The sequence below is a fragment of the Phoca vitulina genome, unplaced genomic scaffold (assembly GCF_004348235.1).
Source record: "Phoca vitulina isolate PV1807 unplaced genomic scaffold, GSC_HSeal_1.0 scaffold9, whole genome shotgun sequence".
NCBI lineage: Eukaryota > Metazoa > Chordata > Mammalia > Carnivora > Phocidae > Phoca > Phoca vitulina.
This window is the reverse complement of record NW_022589712.1, coordinates 22,024,413-22,041,713: the sequence shown is the minus strand read 5'-3', so window position 1 is coordinate 22,041,713 and position 17,301 is coordinate 22,024,413. Positions and strand designations below refer to the sequence as shown.

The 17,301-nt window shown below is 40.0% G+C and overlaps 1 protein-coding gene and 1 pseudogene across 1 annotated transcript in view; one reads left to right on the top strand and one right to left on the bottom strand.

Annotated features, from left to right (window-relative positions):
- Positions 1-235: 235 nt before the first annotated feature.
- ADAT2 (adenosine deaminase tRNA specific 2) overlaps positions 236-17,301 on the bottom strand; it is a 22,832-nt gene continuing 5,766 nt past the window's right edge. The window contains exons 2-6 of the mRNA XM_032407759.1: positions 13,110-13,214; positions 9,716-9,866; positions 8,426-8,532; positions 3,151-3,223; positions 236-3,040 (exon numbers count right to left, since the gene is read on the bottom strand). Of these exons, the coding sequence (XP_032263650.1) occupies positions 2,997-3,040; positions 3,151-3,223; positions 8,426-8,532; positions 9,716-9,866; positions 13,110-13,214 (480 nt within the window). The 3' untranslated portion in view covers positions 236-2,996. The remainder of the gene's footprint in view (positions 3,041-3,150; positions 3,224-8,425; positions 8,533-9,715; positions 9,867-13,109; positions 13,215-17,301) is intronic.
- Positions 15,530-17,301, top strand: part of LOC116634669 — a 6,281-nt pseudogene continuing 4,509 nt past the window's right edge.

The following is a 17,301-nucleotide window of genomic DNA, read 5'->3' as shown; positions in this document are numbered from 1 at the left end:
AAGCTAAAGGTGTAAACTGTTAACAAATTAAACTTGTAAGTTTGAAATTTATTTGCAAATAGAAAGTTTACAGAAAAATTAACAGTTCTTGCCAGGGCACCTGAGTGGCTCAGTCGTTAACCGTCTGCCTTTGGTTCAGGTCATGATCCCAGGGTCCCGGGATCAAGCCCTACATCGGGCTCTCTGCTCAGGGAAAAGTCTGCTTCTCCCTCTGTCCCTCCCCTGCTTGTGCATGCTCTCTCTCTCTCTCAAATAAATAAATAAAATCTTTAAAAAAAAAGAAAAGAAAAATTAACAGTTCTTTCCTACATTGGCATTCTTGGCTATCTATTTTCCCTCCATAATATTCCAAATGCAACACAGGAAGAGATGCTTGTGCCAAGTAACAAGAAAGTGAAAAGATATTTTAACATAATCTTTTATCAGTGATTGAAGCCTGCCAAAGCATTACACACCATCCATTCTCAGCCGAGTCCACGGCAAAGACGAGCAAACACTGGATACTCTAGCAACTTAGATGCAATCATTTCCTACTAATTCCTCCAAACAGGGCCGTGATTCTAAAACCTTTTCACATCCCACAACTTCCAGAATCATCCCATGCACAAAACAAGTCTCTCAGCTGTCTCTCAGACAGGCACTCTCAATGTCAATCAATTGGATTCAATCTGAACTGGAGCATCCTAATATTTTAAGCCATGTCTAGGTAGCTAGAGAACGTGGAACTCAGGGAGCAGGATTAGCTCATCATACATCCACGGCTCACCGTCAGAATCCCGTAGCCTCAATGTCTATGCCCTCACGAGGCTCCTATATCAGCACGAGAGGCGCCGACCTCCAATCTGCCATATGCCATCTGACCTGATTTTTTCCCCAAAAGCAGAAGAGGAAACTCTGCCTAAGACCAAAACTATGGGAGAGACTTTTCTATAAGTCAATCACTGGAGACAGAATCAAAAAGGTCGTAACCAAAATTAAAATTTTCAGCCATGCTTAGGAATTAGGAAGTACCCATTCTCCAAAACACAGCAGAGACAGAACATATGTATATCGGTAAGTCTTTTCTATCCTTCCTGGTTTCGTTTTATTACTTTCTTGACACTTTTCGTATTGACAATCTATAAGCTAAAATACCCATATACTACTTTTTGCTTTGACTTTTTATCCTAGCTATTCCCCCTTATTATTCATTTTTCTCCAAACTTCAATCAGTAATCTTATTTAACAAATGTTTACCAAGAACCTATTTGACATAGATGCATTAACCAGACCTACTGGTCCTTACTGGCAGCGGAGGAAAGAATCCAGGTTTTCTGTCTACAAATAATGCCGGAGAAAACGATGATATGAAGACGGTAAGTGCACTAAGGTCAGCTTGCAGAGAAGCATAAGGAGCCAGAAATGAATTATGACCAACTGCAAAAAGGAATAAACTAGTCAAAGCACTAAAATTTAATGAAGAGATAATTTTTTAAAGTAGGTAAAACTGAAAAGAAGTTACATGTAACATTATTACAGATTTAAAAGTATGCATATTCTTCTCCATAAAATTTCTCAAATGCAGTTAAAAACACACACGTACAAAACCAAGCAATTATAAGTCCTCTGAAGCATGTAACTGTGATTAGCTGCTACTCTCAGCAATATAAAAATACTTTCACCACAATTACATTCCAGCCTGTAATGTAATTCAAAACAAACAAGTCAGACATCGCTCAAATGGCAGAAACAACAAATACAGATGCTTTGCATCAAGGAAATGAATCCACTGAAGAAATGCAACAGGGGCCCGGAGCTGGGCTTCTGGTGGAACGGTGAGGCCCCCTTCTGGGCAGATGCAGCGAACCCCAGTGTGGCTCTGCAAGGCTGTTCTCTCACTTACTGCTGCAGTCAGGAAGCTGAGTATCTGGGACTTCCTGCTGCAGAGACCCTTTCCAGGGTTGTGTGCACATTTTTAAATTTTAGATTTTAATTCTAAATCTGGACTTTTATAAAAATAAATAACAACTTGATTTCAGATTAAATGAACCAGTGTATTTAACTGTGCAACACTGGCAGTCCCAACCCCAAATGCCACATCCATCCCCTTTACCCTGTTCTTTTTCTTATTGCCATAATTCTTAACATCTTCTAAAATACTATATAATCTATAAGGTGTAGTATCTGTCTCCCCCTGCTAGAATAGCAGCACCATGTTCTGTTCATGGATTTGATGAACAAATGGAGCCTGGCATAGCATAGCTGCTCATTGATAAAGAAGGAATTGTCTCAGTTATGCTTCTATCTTTTATTTTTAAGAAAATATTCATCTTCATCTTCAAAGAAAGCATAAGTACGGTTTTATTATAGCAATATGCTATGATTTAAAAACGATGCTCAAGTACTTGTTTTAAAAATACGCATTTTCTCTAACTGCTTTATAAAAGCAAAAAAAAAAACCAAAAAAACCAAAACCGAACAAACAAACAAAATCGTGTTCTGAGGAGCACGCATTCATAGTCTAGATGTACACAACTCCTATACAAATTCCAAGGAAGTCACGGGCCCTCAACCCCTGGGAGAACAGAGTGGCTACAAAGAATAGAGGATCCGATTCTGAAAAGCCAGGCCTAAAGCAGGTGTCCGCGGTGTGGCGCACTCCAGCCTGGATGCACGCCTGCTAACTGGGTCTGGATGCACATTCGCTGAAACAGCACTTTCCTGGCCTAGGCACAGTGATTTTGGCAAGAAGGTTACGTGCTGCTTACTAATTTCTAAAACCTCGATCTTTATTTTTTTTCCCCCTTCTTAAAATGTTCTTTAAGCTTATGGAAAAGCTAATCATTGTTTATAATTGGGAGACTTTTAAAAAGTGCTAATTTGTTCCCTCAACAGAGCAAATAGTGAGAGATGATTTCCCCAGGAGTTAAGGACATATGTAAACATGATTCAATGATGTCAACAGCTTTCAGTCCAAGAATGTCATAGAGGGGCATCAGCCTTTCATCAGAACAAGTTCAAGGTTTCTGACATTCCTTTTTCCGAACTTTTGATTTGGGTGCTGTGAAAAGAATAGAAAAGAAAAAATGAAAGAGGTAGGCCCTTGTCAAGTCTCTTCACACTGATTTGTCTTAAGTGAGGTTACATTATGTACAGCAGGGGAAAACTGACCATTTGGATTTTCCTGTTTGTAGAAGGTCTTTAACATTTCCACTGCTTCCTCGGCCCGATATCCAGGAATGCACTGATGAAATGAGAAAACTGAGAATGAATATCAGCCTATGAAAATGTGGCCTGTATCCCATAAACACAGCAATGTATACATAATTACATAAACTTATTTCAGATAACGTTAATACACTTTGGGGATAGCAGTAATAGGGGTAAGGAAATACATTACCAAAAGAATAGACGTATGGACTCACCATCACTCCAATCAACTATTATTCCTCAAGTACTATTGAAGTTACTAGCTATGTGATCTTCGGTACGATAGTTAAACTCTCTGCCTCAGCTTCCTCGTGTGTAAAATGTAGGTATAATTATAGCACTTACCTCAGAGGGATTTCATGAAGATTAAATAAGATTGCAAAAATAACACCTATTACATACCCAGCACATCGTAAGTGTTTGTTAAGCATTGGCTATTTCTATCTACTGTTATTTACTAGGGGCCCATCTTGGGGTCATGAGGTTGGGCCCCGTGTGGGGCTCCGTGCTTAGCGAGGAGTCGGCTTGAGATTCTCTCTCCCTCTGCCCCTCCCACTTGTGCTCTCTCTCTCTCAAGTAAATATAAATCTTAAAAAAAAAAAAAAAAGTGCTCAGTTTGATCTATCTTTGGTATCTAACTAGAGAGAAGGGATCGATACGTGAAAGAATAAGAAACTATGATAATGGTAAGGAATGAAATTACATGAAATATCACATGAAGATGAAATTTGAACTTGCCTTCAAGATAGCAAATATTTGAGGTGTCTAATGGCTCAGTCGGTTAAGCGTCTTACTCTTGATTTAGGCACAGGTCATGATCTCAGGGTCATGAGATCGAGCCCTGAGACAGGCTCCCACTGGGCATTGAGGCTGCTTAAGATTCTCTCTCTCTCTATCCCTCTGCTCCACCCCCCAACTCGCACACAAGCGCACGTGCGCTCTCTAGAATAAATAAAAATTAAAAATTAAGAAAAAAGAAAATATTTAAAGACACTGAGCAGAGCATTTCAGGGAAAGAGTAAGAATAAGCTTGGGCTATGTGAGGAAACCAACTAATGGGGGCTTGGGGGGCCTACAGTGAAAGAATTAGATAAAATGAGGTCAAAATATACAGGGCTTTGAAGGCGTGTCACAGGAATTTGGACTTGATACACAGCATCCTTCTAAGGTGCATGAAATGATAAAATGGACAGCGATGCCAGGGAGGAACATCCGGAAGCAGCCACAGGAGGGGAAGCAGGTAATGAGCACCAGCACAAGGGCCTGGTCAGTGTGGTCTACTGCTCAGAAAGAACCTCCCTTTCTCTTGTGCCTTCGGTCAGCTCTTACCTGGGCCTATAAAGCCTGCATAAACTTTCCCCATTAAAAGAAATAACCTTTCGGAGTTCGATGTTTTTAGATTGCACATGTAAGTGAGATGATACAGTATTTGTCTTTCTCTGACTTATTTCACTTGACATAGTGCCCTCAAGGTCCATCTGCATTGTCCCAAATGGCAGAATTTCCTTCTTTTTATGGCTGAATATTCTATTGCATATATATAATGAAATATATATATATAAAATGTTTTCTTTTCTTTTTAAATTTTATTTTATTATGTTAATCACCATACATTACATCATTAGTTTTTGATGTAGTGTTCCATGATTCATTGTTTGCGTATAACACCCAGTGCTCCATTCAATACGTGCCTTCTTTAATACCCATCACCGGGCTAACCCATCCCCCCACCCCCCTCCCCTCTAGAGCCCTCAGTTTGTTAGAAGCAAAGAGTAGAATGGTAGTCGCCAGGGGTGGAGGGGTGGGGGGTTGGGAGGAAATGAATAGACTGCTGATCCAAGGATACAAACTTTCAGTTATAAGGTAAGTTCTGAGGATCTAAGGTACAGCATGGTGACTGTAGTTAACAATACTATATTGTGTACTTGAAAACTGTTAAGAGAGTAGAGTTTAAATGTTCTCACCATAACAACAACAAAATGGTAATTATGTGAGGTAAATGGTGTGTCAACTAACTTTATTGTGGTAAACATTTCATAATCTAAACATCTATCAAACCATCACATTGTATACCTTAAATTTACACATGTTACATGTCAATTATATCTCAGTAAAGCTGGGAGAAAAAAAAAATCCCAATAACCTTCCTTCCACCCTGCCCCTCAAGCAAGCTGCTACTCTGCTAGTCCCTGAGAACATTCCAGACTCCTGACTGTTGCTTGTGTGACTCTCATTTCCTCCTCAACCTCATCCTCACTGGTTTGTGCTTCCAGATATCCCAAAGGCCCCTACTGACCAAAACAATGGTTCCCTTTCCAGCCTCCTCAATTCTCTGCAGTTGTGGAGACCATTGACCATTCTCGATTCTTCTTAGCACTCTCTCCTCCCTTGGCTTCTCAGTTCTCATAACCTTCTCAGACCATTCTAACCATGGTGGGTCAGTCCCCTTCTCCTCATGCCACATTAAGTGTTCATGTTCCTCAGAGCACCCGCCTCTCCTCATGCTCTCATGAACACTAGCACAAGACACTCTCCTCTACTATGAAGTCAGACCAAAGGTCCTCCACCTTGGCTGCTCAGTGGAATCACCTGGGAACTCTGTGGGATTATGACTGAATGCCTGTAAATCAGAATCCCACCCAGGTGGAAGATAAGATAGTGACATGGATCCTCAGTTGCCCTCCGATAGCCAGTCCCCCTGCTGTCCCAGCCCAAGGCTGCCTACGTGACCCCCCCTACCCCCACAGTCCCGTTTGTACAAGGTCTGGTGTGGTGAGCCCCTCCTCCTGGGAAACAGGGCAAAGCCATAAAAGGGGCCTGTCCCCTCGCCCATCACCAATGAATGTTCATGGAAAACGGGCTTCTGGGTAAAGGGTTTCCCATGTAGCAAAGCAGCTCCCTCCCTGCGATCTACTGAAAGTCAGCCCAGGACACAAGGGTTTGTGAAAAACAAAACTAAAAAAGAAAAAAAAAAAAAACTAATATTCTCTTCTACCCTTTCGCCTTCTTATCCAGTTGGTCTGGGGTGGGGACCTCCCACAGCCACATGTAAAAGCTCTGTAATATGCAGTCCAGGATGAGACCCACTGAGTTATAGATGGGGAAAGAAACTGCATCACTCTATGATACCAAGATACTTTCAATTATCCATTATAGCTACAAATTTGTGGCTTTAATAAAAAGCACATATTCTTATTAAACTTTTAAAAACGGACCAGGTATGTATTATAAGGTAATCACCATCTTCTGAATTATTCTGTAGGTATCCTCTATGAGCTTAATGCTGCTTATAATACAGCATTAAATAATTCTATGATTCTTTAATATAAAAACAGCATCCCACCTCCCACAGACTCTCCCACCCAACCCAACCCAATAAAGGAAGAAAACACAGGGTCCAGAGACCTAAGGTATCAATGTTTTCTTTAGAATCTCAAACACTTTAAAAAAAAAAAAACAAAAAAAACCATAATTTGGCATCCAACCTGGAGATATGGCTTCAAACAATGGTCATTCATTTCCCTGGAGCCAATTTGGCCACGTACACACGCTACAAACAAGCTTATTCTTCGGTTCACCCTGTGCAGAAATATGTAGGAGAGGATTGTGTATGCACCCAATGTCACTCATGTGTTGGAGAGAAATTTTCTACCCATGTCTGATATCCAAGGGCACATCTTTGTTCTGCCCAGAAGCTTTGAGAAATTCTTTAGCTCTTTCTCATAAACAAAGTACAGAGTCAGCAATTTACTTGCAAAGAGTTATGTAAGCAAAATTTGAGCAACCGATATAAGTGACTGGAAAAATCAAATCACTTTGCACATTTTTTTTAATGGTCAAGCTGACTGTATTGTTTACTCTCCATCATTTTATTACAATTTATTTTCTGATGTGATGTTAAAAGTCATCTATTCTCATGGGCCCCTGGGTGGCTCAGTTGGTTAAGCGACTGCCTTCGGCTCAGGTCATGATCCCAGGGTCCTGGGATCGAGTCCCACATCGGGCTCCCTGCTCTGCGGGGAACCTGCTTCTCCCTCTCCCACTCCCCCTGCTTGTGTTCCCTCTCTCGCTATGTCTCTCTCTGTCAAATAAATAAATAAAATCTTAAAAAAAAAAAAAAAAAAGTCACCTATTCTCAAATGTACAGAAGTTGTTAGGAAAGCTAATGTTCGGCTGGGAAAACTCAAAATAGAATGTTTTCCAAAACTTGTTCTCAGTGGGATTCAGCCAAATTTAGCCCTTCATAGGTACTCAGTATTCTCCTAAGAATATCTGAGATCTTTGAAGTTAACTGCACACCATGTCCAGCATTTATTAAATCCTTTTCTTTTTAAAGCATAATATTTCAGGATTAACCTTAGAAAAAAAAAATCAAACCAGTTTGTGAAAAATGCTGTGTCTACAGGCCAAACTCTGAAATATCAATTCCTAATGCTCGTAGCCTTAAACATAAAAACTTGGGGACAGGTGGCAAGATTAAAGGGAAAGTAGGATTTTTAAGAGAAGATGAAAGCAATGTGGATTCTTGAGTCTGGGGGAAATTTCAATATTGAAAAGGCAGGGGGGAAAAAATAATGAAAATACAGGTATTAATGCTAGACACCAAAAATAGTACATAGAACAGGGATGCCTGGGTGGCTCAGTCGGTTAAGCATCTGGCTCATGGTTTCGGCTCAGGTCATGATCTCAGGGTTCTGAGATCGAGCCCCACATCGAGCTCTACGCTCAGTGCTGAATCTGCTTGTCCCTCTCCCTCTGCTCCTCCCCCCATGCTCTCTCTGTCTCTCTCATAAATAAAAATAAAATCTTTAAAAAAAAAATAGTACATAGCAATAAAGCAAAACGATTGGCTTTGTGCAAAAACATTGTGTGTGCACCGTAAACAGCATCTACAGTGCAGCAGGGAGCTGGGGACACTCACTGAGTGAGAATGACAACAGGGACAGCGTCTCCAACATACCTGAGCGCATCAGTGAGGACTGTCAGGAGATCCCTGGGAAGGCCAGGGATCTCCTTCTGGAGAGATTCTGCTCATTAAGAGAGCCAAGCACTCGCCTGGAAATGATACCTGTCTTCTTCTACTGAGGCATAAATGAACTTGATGGGAGGTCCCAGAGTCGGCCTGGTTCCAGCATGGCTTTTTGGTATACTGACCGCACGTGAACTATTCCCACGAACTAATCCCACGAAGAGAGCAAAGTAATTAGCAATAAAAAGCATAAACGGGTCACGTTACCTGAAATGGTCTCCCCGTATTCGGTAGATCAGCAGAGGCGATATTTAGAACGGAGCCACAGCCGCCAAACCGTTCGTTCTGACAGCCATACACAACCAGCGGGATTTATGAGAGAGAATTAAGGTCCTGAAGAGAGTGTGCAGCTCAAGTGCGTACAGTGACAAAACCAGGCCGTCCTGGACAGACAAGCTCAGGCTACTTTTAAAAACAGTTAAGCTTAGGCTTAGTCTTAAAAATCACACAATCCAGTCACACAAAAGAAGAGGTTTAAAGGATTTAGAGAAGAACATCTCACAATTGCAAATAATGAAATCCGAATACACAGTTGCTAAAAGTTTATAGTTTGGTGCTCTCTCTTGTCTTTCCTAACTCACTTTCTTTGAGTCATTAGAGAATTGGAGCCAGAAAGGAAGTAGGAATTTAATCCAGGGACTTTTCACCTTTTAAAAACAGGATTGTCCCCTAATCTTTTGCCAAATAAAATATAACCCGTGCCCCAATATGAAACAAACTAAAACTGAGCCACCCTCTAAGGCAGGATGGGGACAGAGTTCTAAGTTGACCAGAACTCCCCTCTTTACAAAGTAGAGACTGTACCTGTTATACTCAAAACCCCCTGTTATTTTTAAAGTGATAAAATTTTTCACACATAGCAAAATAAGTACATAAAAAATGTCCAAGTATGAAATTGAGTTTTTGAACAAGCGAGTAATTTTTTAAAGATCTTAGAGACAAACTTGCTAACACTCTGTATTTGTGTCACTTACTCTATGAAAGACACAATTCAAAGAGCTGTAACTGTCTCAATTTCCCATTTATCTACAATTATAACATCATCAGTGACTTGTTTTTTACCTTATATTTACTTTGGACTTAAAATTTCTCATACATTGTAATAGGTATTCATGGCAAAAATAAACAAAAACAAAGAGAAAGAAAAATTTTAAATCACCTATAATCTATTATTCAAAGGTGCATATTCTTCAGACCTTTTCTCTGTACAGTTTTATAATCTACTTTAATTTGTGACTTATCCTTATGTGAGTTTGTTAGCTCTTAGTTTTTCTTTCTCTAGTTTTATTTGGTTAATAGTTTTACATCTATTGATATAAAATGAAGAAATCATATGATTTAAAAATCCTTCCTAAAAATTTTTTGGCCAAGGGGTACAATATTTTATAACTTGTTTCATAAATCTGTTTTCACATATTAGAAAGCAGGTTATGTGTCTGGCCATTTTCAAGGTTATAGGAAGGGCACACGACACTAACTCACGAAGTCAAAGGATACTCATCAGGCGGAGAGCAGCTGCACACATAATACACGGCTCCACTGTGACATACAGCACGGTGTGTTCAAATACTTCAGAAGGACTCTTGCCACTTCGATGACACCAATCTAGGGCCTGATCGATGGCCACCATTTCTGCATGTCGAGTAGCCTGAAAGGAGAGAGGTGCTTGCATCAACATGTAACTGTATTGCGCAAACACTCGAAAATAAATACCAAAAAAATGGGCCTAATGTTTCTGCCAACATTTTAATGCATAAAGGTTTTGGGACGCTCTAAGCACTTGGCAATGTATTTCCCAGTTCAAGTCCCATACCTGACCAACAAAAGACACCTAATAGGAGATGCTGTGAGAATTATGCTATATTTTTAGTTAAGCACCTCAGAACCTCAAGGGATACTCTTTCAATTAAAATGCCATACAGAATATAAGTCTCAGGGGTTAAAAAAAAAAAAAAAAAAGAGAGTCTAGGGTTTGTGAATATTCGAGGGGAAGCCTGAAGTCTCCATAAGCAGGTGCTCCATTTTCAGATGTTTTCAAGGCTGTCCCTCACTTCACTCTAAGCAAATCTGTATTTAGTTAGTGGAATGTCATCACTTACATTTTCTTTGGGATGAGATTTTATATTCTGGCAGACTCTAGAGAAAAGCAGACATTTGGTATCAGTCTCAGATACCTCTTGGGTGGCGTAGAATATAGGAGAAATCACACAGCATTTGCAAATAACCATTCTTAAGTTTGAATCCTGACTGTGACATCACTAATTCTGTGGCCTTAGGCAAATTACATAACTTCTCTAAGCCTTGGCTCCCCCATATGTAGAACAGGGTTCACTGGCATCTGCACCTCATAAAACACTGAATTACAAGAAGCGTATGCTGTGTGCTATCTATGTGCTCTGCTATGCAATAATTATTAATGATATTCACGATAATCACATCTATCAATAAGCTTATGCTGATTGCTATGTACAAGCCACTGTGCTAAATCCTATGTGAGATTACAAAGTCTGTCCTCAGCAAGTATAAAATCTGGTTGGTGCAAACAGAAAGGCACTCATTAACCTGTGACATAGAGCAGGGTGTGAGAGATGCTGGTGCAGTGGCCCAAGGTGCCATGGAAGCTAGAGGCAGGTGGAAGCAATGCTGGTCCAGAATTATGATCTCAGAGCTGTAAGGTACTTTAGAGAACAGGTTCCCAAACCTGCCTGCATACCAGAACTAACTGGGAAACTTAAAAAAAAGTTTCCTCAATTCAGGGGTTTTTTAACAATCAGATTCAGAATTACTGAATCGGATCTCCCCAGAATTCTCAGTAAGTAAGTAACTGTTGAACTGAATCCCTGCAATCAACCTCTCTTTTTTAGAAAATCCAGAGTGGGGGCGCCTGGGTGGCTCAGTCGTTAAGCGTCTGCCTTCGGCTCAGGTCATGATCCCAGGGTCCTGAGATCGAGCCCCGCATCGGGCTCCCTGCTCCGCGGGAAGCCTGCTTCTCCCTCTCCCATTCCCCCTGCTTGTGTTCCCTCTCTCGCTCTCTCTCTCTCTGTCAAATAAATAAATAAAATCTTTAAAAAAAAAAAAAAAAAGAAAATCCAGAGTGGTGTGGTGTCCTGGAAACAAGTAAAGAGAGTGCTTTTTGGTTTTTGGAGTTTTTTTTTTTTTAAAGACTTATTTATTTATTTGAGAGGAGAGAGGGAGAGCAGGGTGGAGGGGCAGATGGAGAGAGAGCAGACTCCCTGCCGAGAACGGAGCCAGATGCGGGCTCTATCCCAGGGCCCTGTGATCATGACCTGGGCTGAAATCAAGAGTTGGCTGCTTAACTCACTGAGCCACCCTGGCGCCCCTCAACCTCTCTTTTAGTGCTGAAGAACCACAAGCCAATTTAGGACATGTTAAAAACACACAGTGGGAGAGGTGATGGTAGTGATGAGGGTGGTGGTAGTTGAGAGCCAAAAGTAGGACTCAGGTTTCCTCATTTGGGGTCAAGAGTCTTTCTGTAGTGTTTGATAGGGTAATCTTCTATAGGATACACAAACCAAAATAAAAAGGCAGGTTAATTTCAAGATACAGAAGAAACCCAGGTCATTGGGGGGTTAGATGGATGACATCAGGGCATTTAAAGTTCTGATATTAAAGATATCATACCAAACCACAAAATACACAAAATAGGGAGATAGAGCAATTATTTAAAATACAGAATTCTACTCCCCAACAAGTATCTATATATTCACTAATTGCTACATTATGTTTATTACTTAGCTCACAAATGTCTTGATATCCAAATAATAATTGCTTTGTGAATCTGGGTTCCTACTTTGCATGTGTTTTCTCTTTGATAGATGTGATGGATAAACATTAAGTGCCCCATAGCACCCCTTAGTACCAGCACCAGCTTGTTCTCTGGTTCCCACGATCAAACGATAAGATCACCGTCTGTGTGAGTGGTGTTGTGGTTCTAAGCTCTGAGTCCACCTAGTACTTCTGATAATCATAAAATTGGGTATTTCATTTATACGTACCATGACACACTGTTGTGATACCAAGAAGTGTTGCCTTACTTCATGAACTTTTCAAGCTAACCACAATAATATAAAGGCACACAAACTATTAATGTGTAATACCAGGGCGCCTGGGTGGCTTAGTCGGTTAAGCATCCAGCTCTTGATTTCAGCTCAGGTCGTGATCTTGGGTTCATAAGATTGAGCACTGGGTGTGCAGCCTGCTTAAGATTCTCTCTCTCCCTCTCCCTGCCACACTCATGCACACATGCTCTCTCTCTCTAAAAAAATAAATAAAAATTAAAAAATAATAAAGTGTAATACCACATGTAGGTACAGAGACAGTAGGTGGTAGAGACTTATTCCACTGAATTATCTAATACATGAACAGCTTCCGTTATACAATCCTTTAATACCTCCAAAGATATAAACTGAAGGTGATTTTTTAATTTACCGGGAGGAAAACATTATTTAAAGGTACTAAAGAATGTGATATGAGTTAAATTGATGTGTTTTGTAAAGTGGAATTTTCCTATATTAGATTTGCTTAAGATAGAGATTAGATTCATATCTTCAGTACTGACACTCCAATGTAATAAAATCCCTTCTTGAGTTTCACTCGCTAAAGTAAAACTCCATGAAATAGAAAATTAGCCCCAAAGATTGTATTGCTTCATTAAATTTGTCTGAATTTTCCAAATTTTGAAAAACCAACATGGATCACTTTTATAATCAGAGAGGAAGGCATTCAAAAAAAGAAATGTTAAGGGAAACTACCCTTCCATTATACCTACAGGTCTTGGAACAGACCCATCTTCTTGCCAACTGTGATAAAATTCAGTGCACTCCTACCTTTACTGCTGTATGTTTGCAATTAAACTATTCAATCGACATACGTTTTTGGTTTGATTAACTTCATTTCGTCCCTTCCCCACAACTTCATTGTTGTAGACCATAAGGCAGCCAACAGGAACTTCAGTACTTTCTAGGGCTTGCTTGGCCTAAAAGACAAAGTAGAAAATTTAAGATGTAATGTTCAATACTTAAAAAGATTATAGGAAAGAAATAAACCAGCATAAGCACACATATATAAACCCCAGAACAAAGAAATACAGCTGAGCTTTCCCTTCCCTCAAATATAGTTCAGTATTTAGTGCCTTTGTTCTCCGTTATATCCATATTAAGGGAGACTCAGGAACAAACCCCCTGCACAGGTTCTGAGCCCCTGATTTTTTCTTCTCATTGGAAGCAGAAGTGAGCAAAAGGCTGTTATTGACTTTTGTTCTTATGGTGGCAGGGTTTGTGCAACTTTTCAGAGATCATATACATATGTGTAAAGGAAAAGAATAAATACCATGTATAAATACTTTATTGAAGTCTTTTCCTTGTTGAAATTCTACTTGCTTAGTTTTTTTGTTTCACTAAATATTATAGAAGATACCCTCTAGAGGTCCAACAGCATAAAGGTAACCAGACTGGATGTCTCTCTGTGCTATTTCTGCTTTGACACAAGAAAAGCTTTGGAGCACTCTATGTGAAAATGGCACAACCACTTTGGAGAACACTTTGGAAATTTCCTTAAAAAGTAAACATACACATAGCCAATGAACAAATTCTAATCCTAAGTATTTATTTAAGAGAAGGGAATATATGTCCACAAAAAAAAAAAAAAACAAAACTGTAAAAGAATGTTCATAATAGCTTGATTCATAATAGCTCAAATCTGGAAACAGCACAGGTATCCACCAACAAAAGAATGGATAAGCAAACTGTGGCACAGTCACACCATGGAATACTAGTCAGCAATGAAAAGGAACAAGCTAGAGATACACACAACCGTATGGGTGAATCTCAGACATGCTGAGTAAAAGAAGTCAAACACAAAAGCATACATACTGTCTGACTCCCTTCAGGTTTAGTACTAGAACAGACAAAACTAAATACAATGATAGCAATTTCTTCCTGGAAGGGCATGTGTAAACTGATTGGAAAGGGACACAAGGAACTTTTCCAGGGTGGTCAAAACTCTTGAAAAGGGTGTAGGTTACACAGATGTTTGCATCAGTCAAAACTGAATGGACAACATATATAAGACCTGTGCATTTCATTGTACGTAAGGTACACCTCAATGGAAAACTATAAATCAGAAAAACAAGCTTAAGAATATTTCTACCACCATCATCCTGGAAAAGGGCAAACCACTGGTTATATTTGCAAAGTCTCCCCCATCAGAGGCTGTCCATTTTTATTCTAGCTCTGTCACTGACTGAACCAGGTAAGTCCCGGCCCAACAGAGTTAAAGAATACTTCTCTGGGCAGAGAGCAAAAGCAAGCAGGTTATACCTGCATACTCCCTGATCCTGTTGCTGAGAGAGAACAAACGAAGAACACAACCCTTGAACTAGGGTATAAACATTTCCATCTCACTGCAGTCAAGAAAACCCAAGTATGGCTGGTTTTAGAAAGGCAAAGCATTTCTTATTTTGGCAGGCCTGAAGACACTTTGGAAGACTAGATTACCAATTAAGTGTAGGTATTCACACACAGCATAAGACATATACAGTGTAAAGTTGAAGACATTGCTTAAGACCGCATGTTCTACCTCTTGCACTAGCCCCTATTCCTGGCTATACTTTATTTAGAGTAGCAATAACTTCCTATCATCATGCTAACATGGGTTGCTCAGCCACTTCAACCATGCTCAACTGACACTTAAATTGTCCTTGGGCCAATAAAGGTGAAAGGAGAGGCACATAGCATAGTGGTAGCAAGCTATATCTCTCCTTCTTCCTCCAGGGTGGTAGGACAGAGCTATGGCCTGCACAGATGTAGGGAGAGAGTAGCTGAAGCAGTAAGACTGCATTCTTCCCACCCAGGTCATGAACCACCCACAGGCTAGTTCTGTCCAATACTGTAACAATGGTTAAAGCACGTCAGGTTATGCAAAGCCCGAAAGTCTGAAAAGTTCCAAGGTTTGGTGAATATATACAAATAAATATACAAATGCACCATTGGCTACTAAAGAAAGGAAAGCCAGGAGGAGGACTGACAGCCAGGGAGGATGGCGATGCTGAGTACCCACACAGTTAAGGCAATCAGCACATGAAAAATGTTATTTAAAATAAGATTGGGAGTACACAGAACCCCAAGTACACACAAGAGAGAAATCATTTACTCATCCAACAAATATTTGTTGAAGATCTCGAGATAGGGAAATTATCCTGGATTATTCACGTGGCCCTAAATGCAATCACAGGTGTCCTAATAAGAGAGGCAGAGTAAGAGATTTGAAGATGTTACACTGTTGGCTTTGAAGATGGAGGAAGAAGCCATGAGTCAAGCAAAGAATGCTCCAGAAGCTGGAAATGGTGAGGAAACATATTCTCCTCTAGAACCTTCAGAGTGTACGCAGCCCCGCTGACACACTGGGTTTTGCCCAGTGAAATGAATTTCAATCACCCGGCATCCAGAGCTGTAAGAGAATAAACTTGTGTTGTTTTAAGCCACCGAGTTTGTAGTAATTTGTTACAGAAGCCATAGGATACTAATACACTGTTAAGAAGAAGAAAAGACAAGCTAAAACTGGAAGAAAATATTTGCAAACTGCATATCCAACAATGGTCTACTATTAAGACTATATAAAGAACTCTCAAAGTTCAACAGCAAAAAAAACAAAAACAATCCCACTAGAAAATGGGCAAAAGATATTAACAGACACTTCACCAAAGAGGGCATATAGATGGCAAATAAGTACATGTAAAGATGTTCATATCATTAGCCATTAGGGAAATGCAAACTATAACCACAATGAGTTATCACTACACACCATCAGAATGGCTAAAATAAAAAGTAAAAACCCCAAATGCTGGTGAGGCTGAAGAAAAACAGGATGACTTATACACTGCTGGTAGGACTGTAAAATGATACAGCCATTCCTGTAAAATGGAAACTAGTTTGGCAGTTTCTTAAAAAGCAAGACATGAAGTTAACATATGACCCAGCAATTGCACTCTCTGGCATTCTCCCAAGGAACCGAAAGCTTATGGTCATACAGCACATAAATTCATATACAGACATAAATGTTTGCAGGCGTTTTATTCGTAATAGGCAAAAACTGGAAATGATCCAAATGTCCTTCAAAGGATGAATAGTTGAACTGTGGTACGTCCATCCCATAGAATACTACACAGCAACAAAAGGAATAGACTACTGATTCACTCAACATTTGGATGGAACTCAAGGAAATCATGCTGAATGAAAAAAAACAACCCCCAAAAGGTTCCATATTCACATATATAACATTCCTGAATGCAAAATTACAGCTACAAAGAACGGATTAGTGCCTGCCAGGGCTTAAGGGCTTGAGAGTGAATGGTGGCTATAAAGGGTAGCATGAAGGAGCCCTGTGGTGACTGAGCAGGTCTGGTGGTGTTTCTGCAAAACCAAACATGTGATAAAATTGCACAGAACTACACACATGTGTGCATAGAAAGCTGATGAAATCTCAATAAGCTCTACAGACTGCATCAATGTCATTCTCCTGGTTTTGATTATTGCACGACAGTTGCATAAGATGTTACCATGGAGGAAAGCTGGGTGAAGGGTACATGAGACTTCCCTATATACTTTTTTTTTGCAACTTCTATGAATCTATAATTATTTCAAAAGGAAAAGTTTAAAAAATAATAATACTAATAATAAAGGAGTAAACAAGAAATATCTTGCAATGGAGATTAAGAAGAAATGCCTAGTAAGGTACGAGGAAAATCAGGAGTGTCAGGGCGCCTGGGTGGCTCAGTCAGTTAAGCGCCTGCCTTTGGCTCAGGTCATGATCTCAGGGTCCTGGGATTGAGCCCCATGTCCTTGGGGTCCCTGCTCAGTGGGGAGTCTGCTTCTCCCTCTCCCACTGCCCCTCCCGCTGCTTGTGCATGCTCTCTCTCTCTAAAATAAATAAATAAATAAAATCTTTAAAGAAAGAGAGAGGAAGGAAGGAAGGAAGGAAGGAAGGAAGGAAGGAAGGAAGGAAGAAAGAAAAAGAAAGAAAGAAAGAAAGAAAGAAAGAAAGAAAGAAAGAAAGAAAGAAAGAAA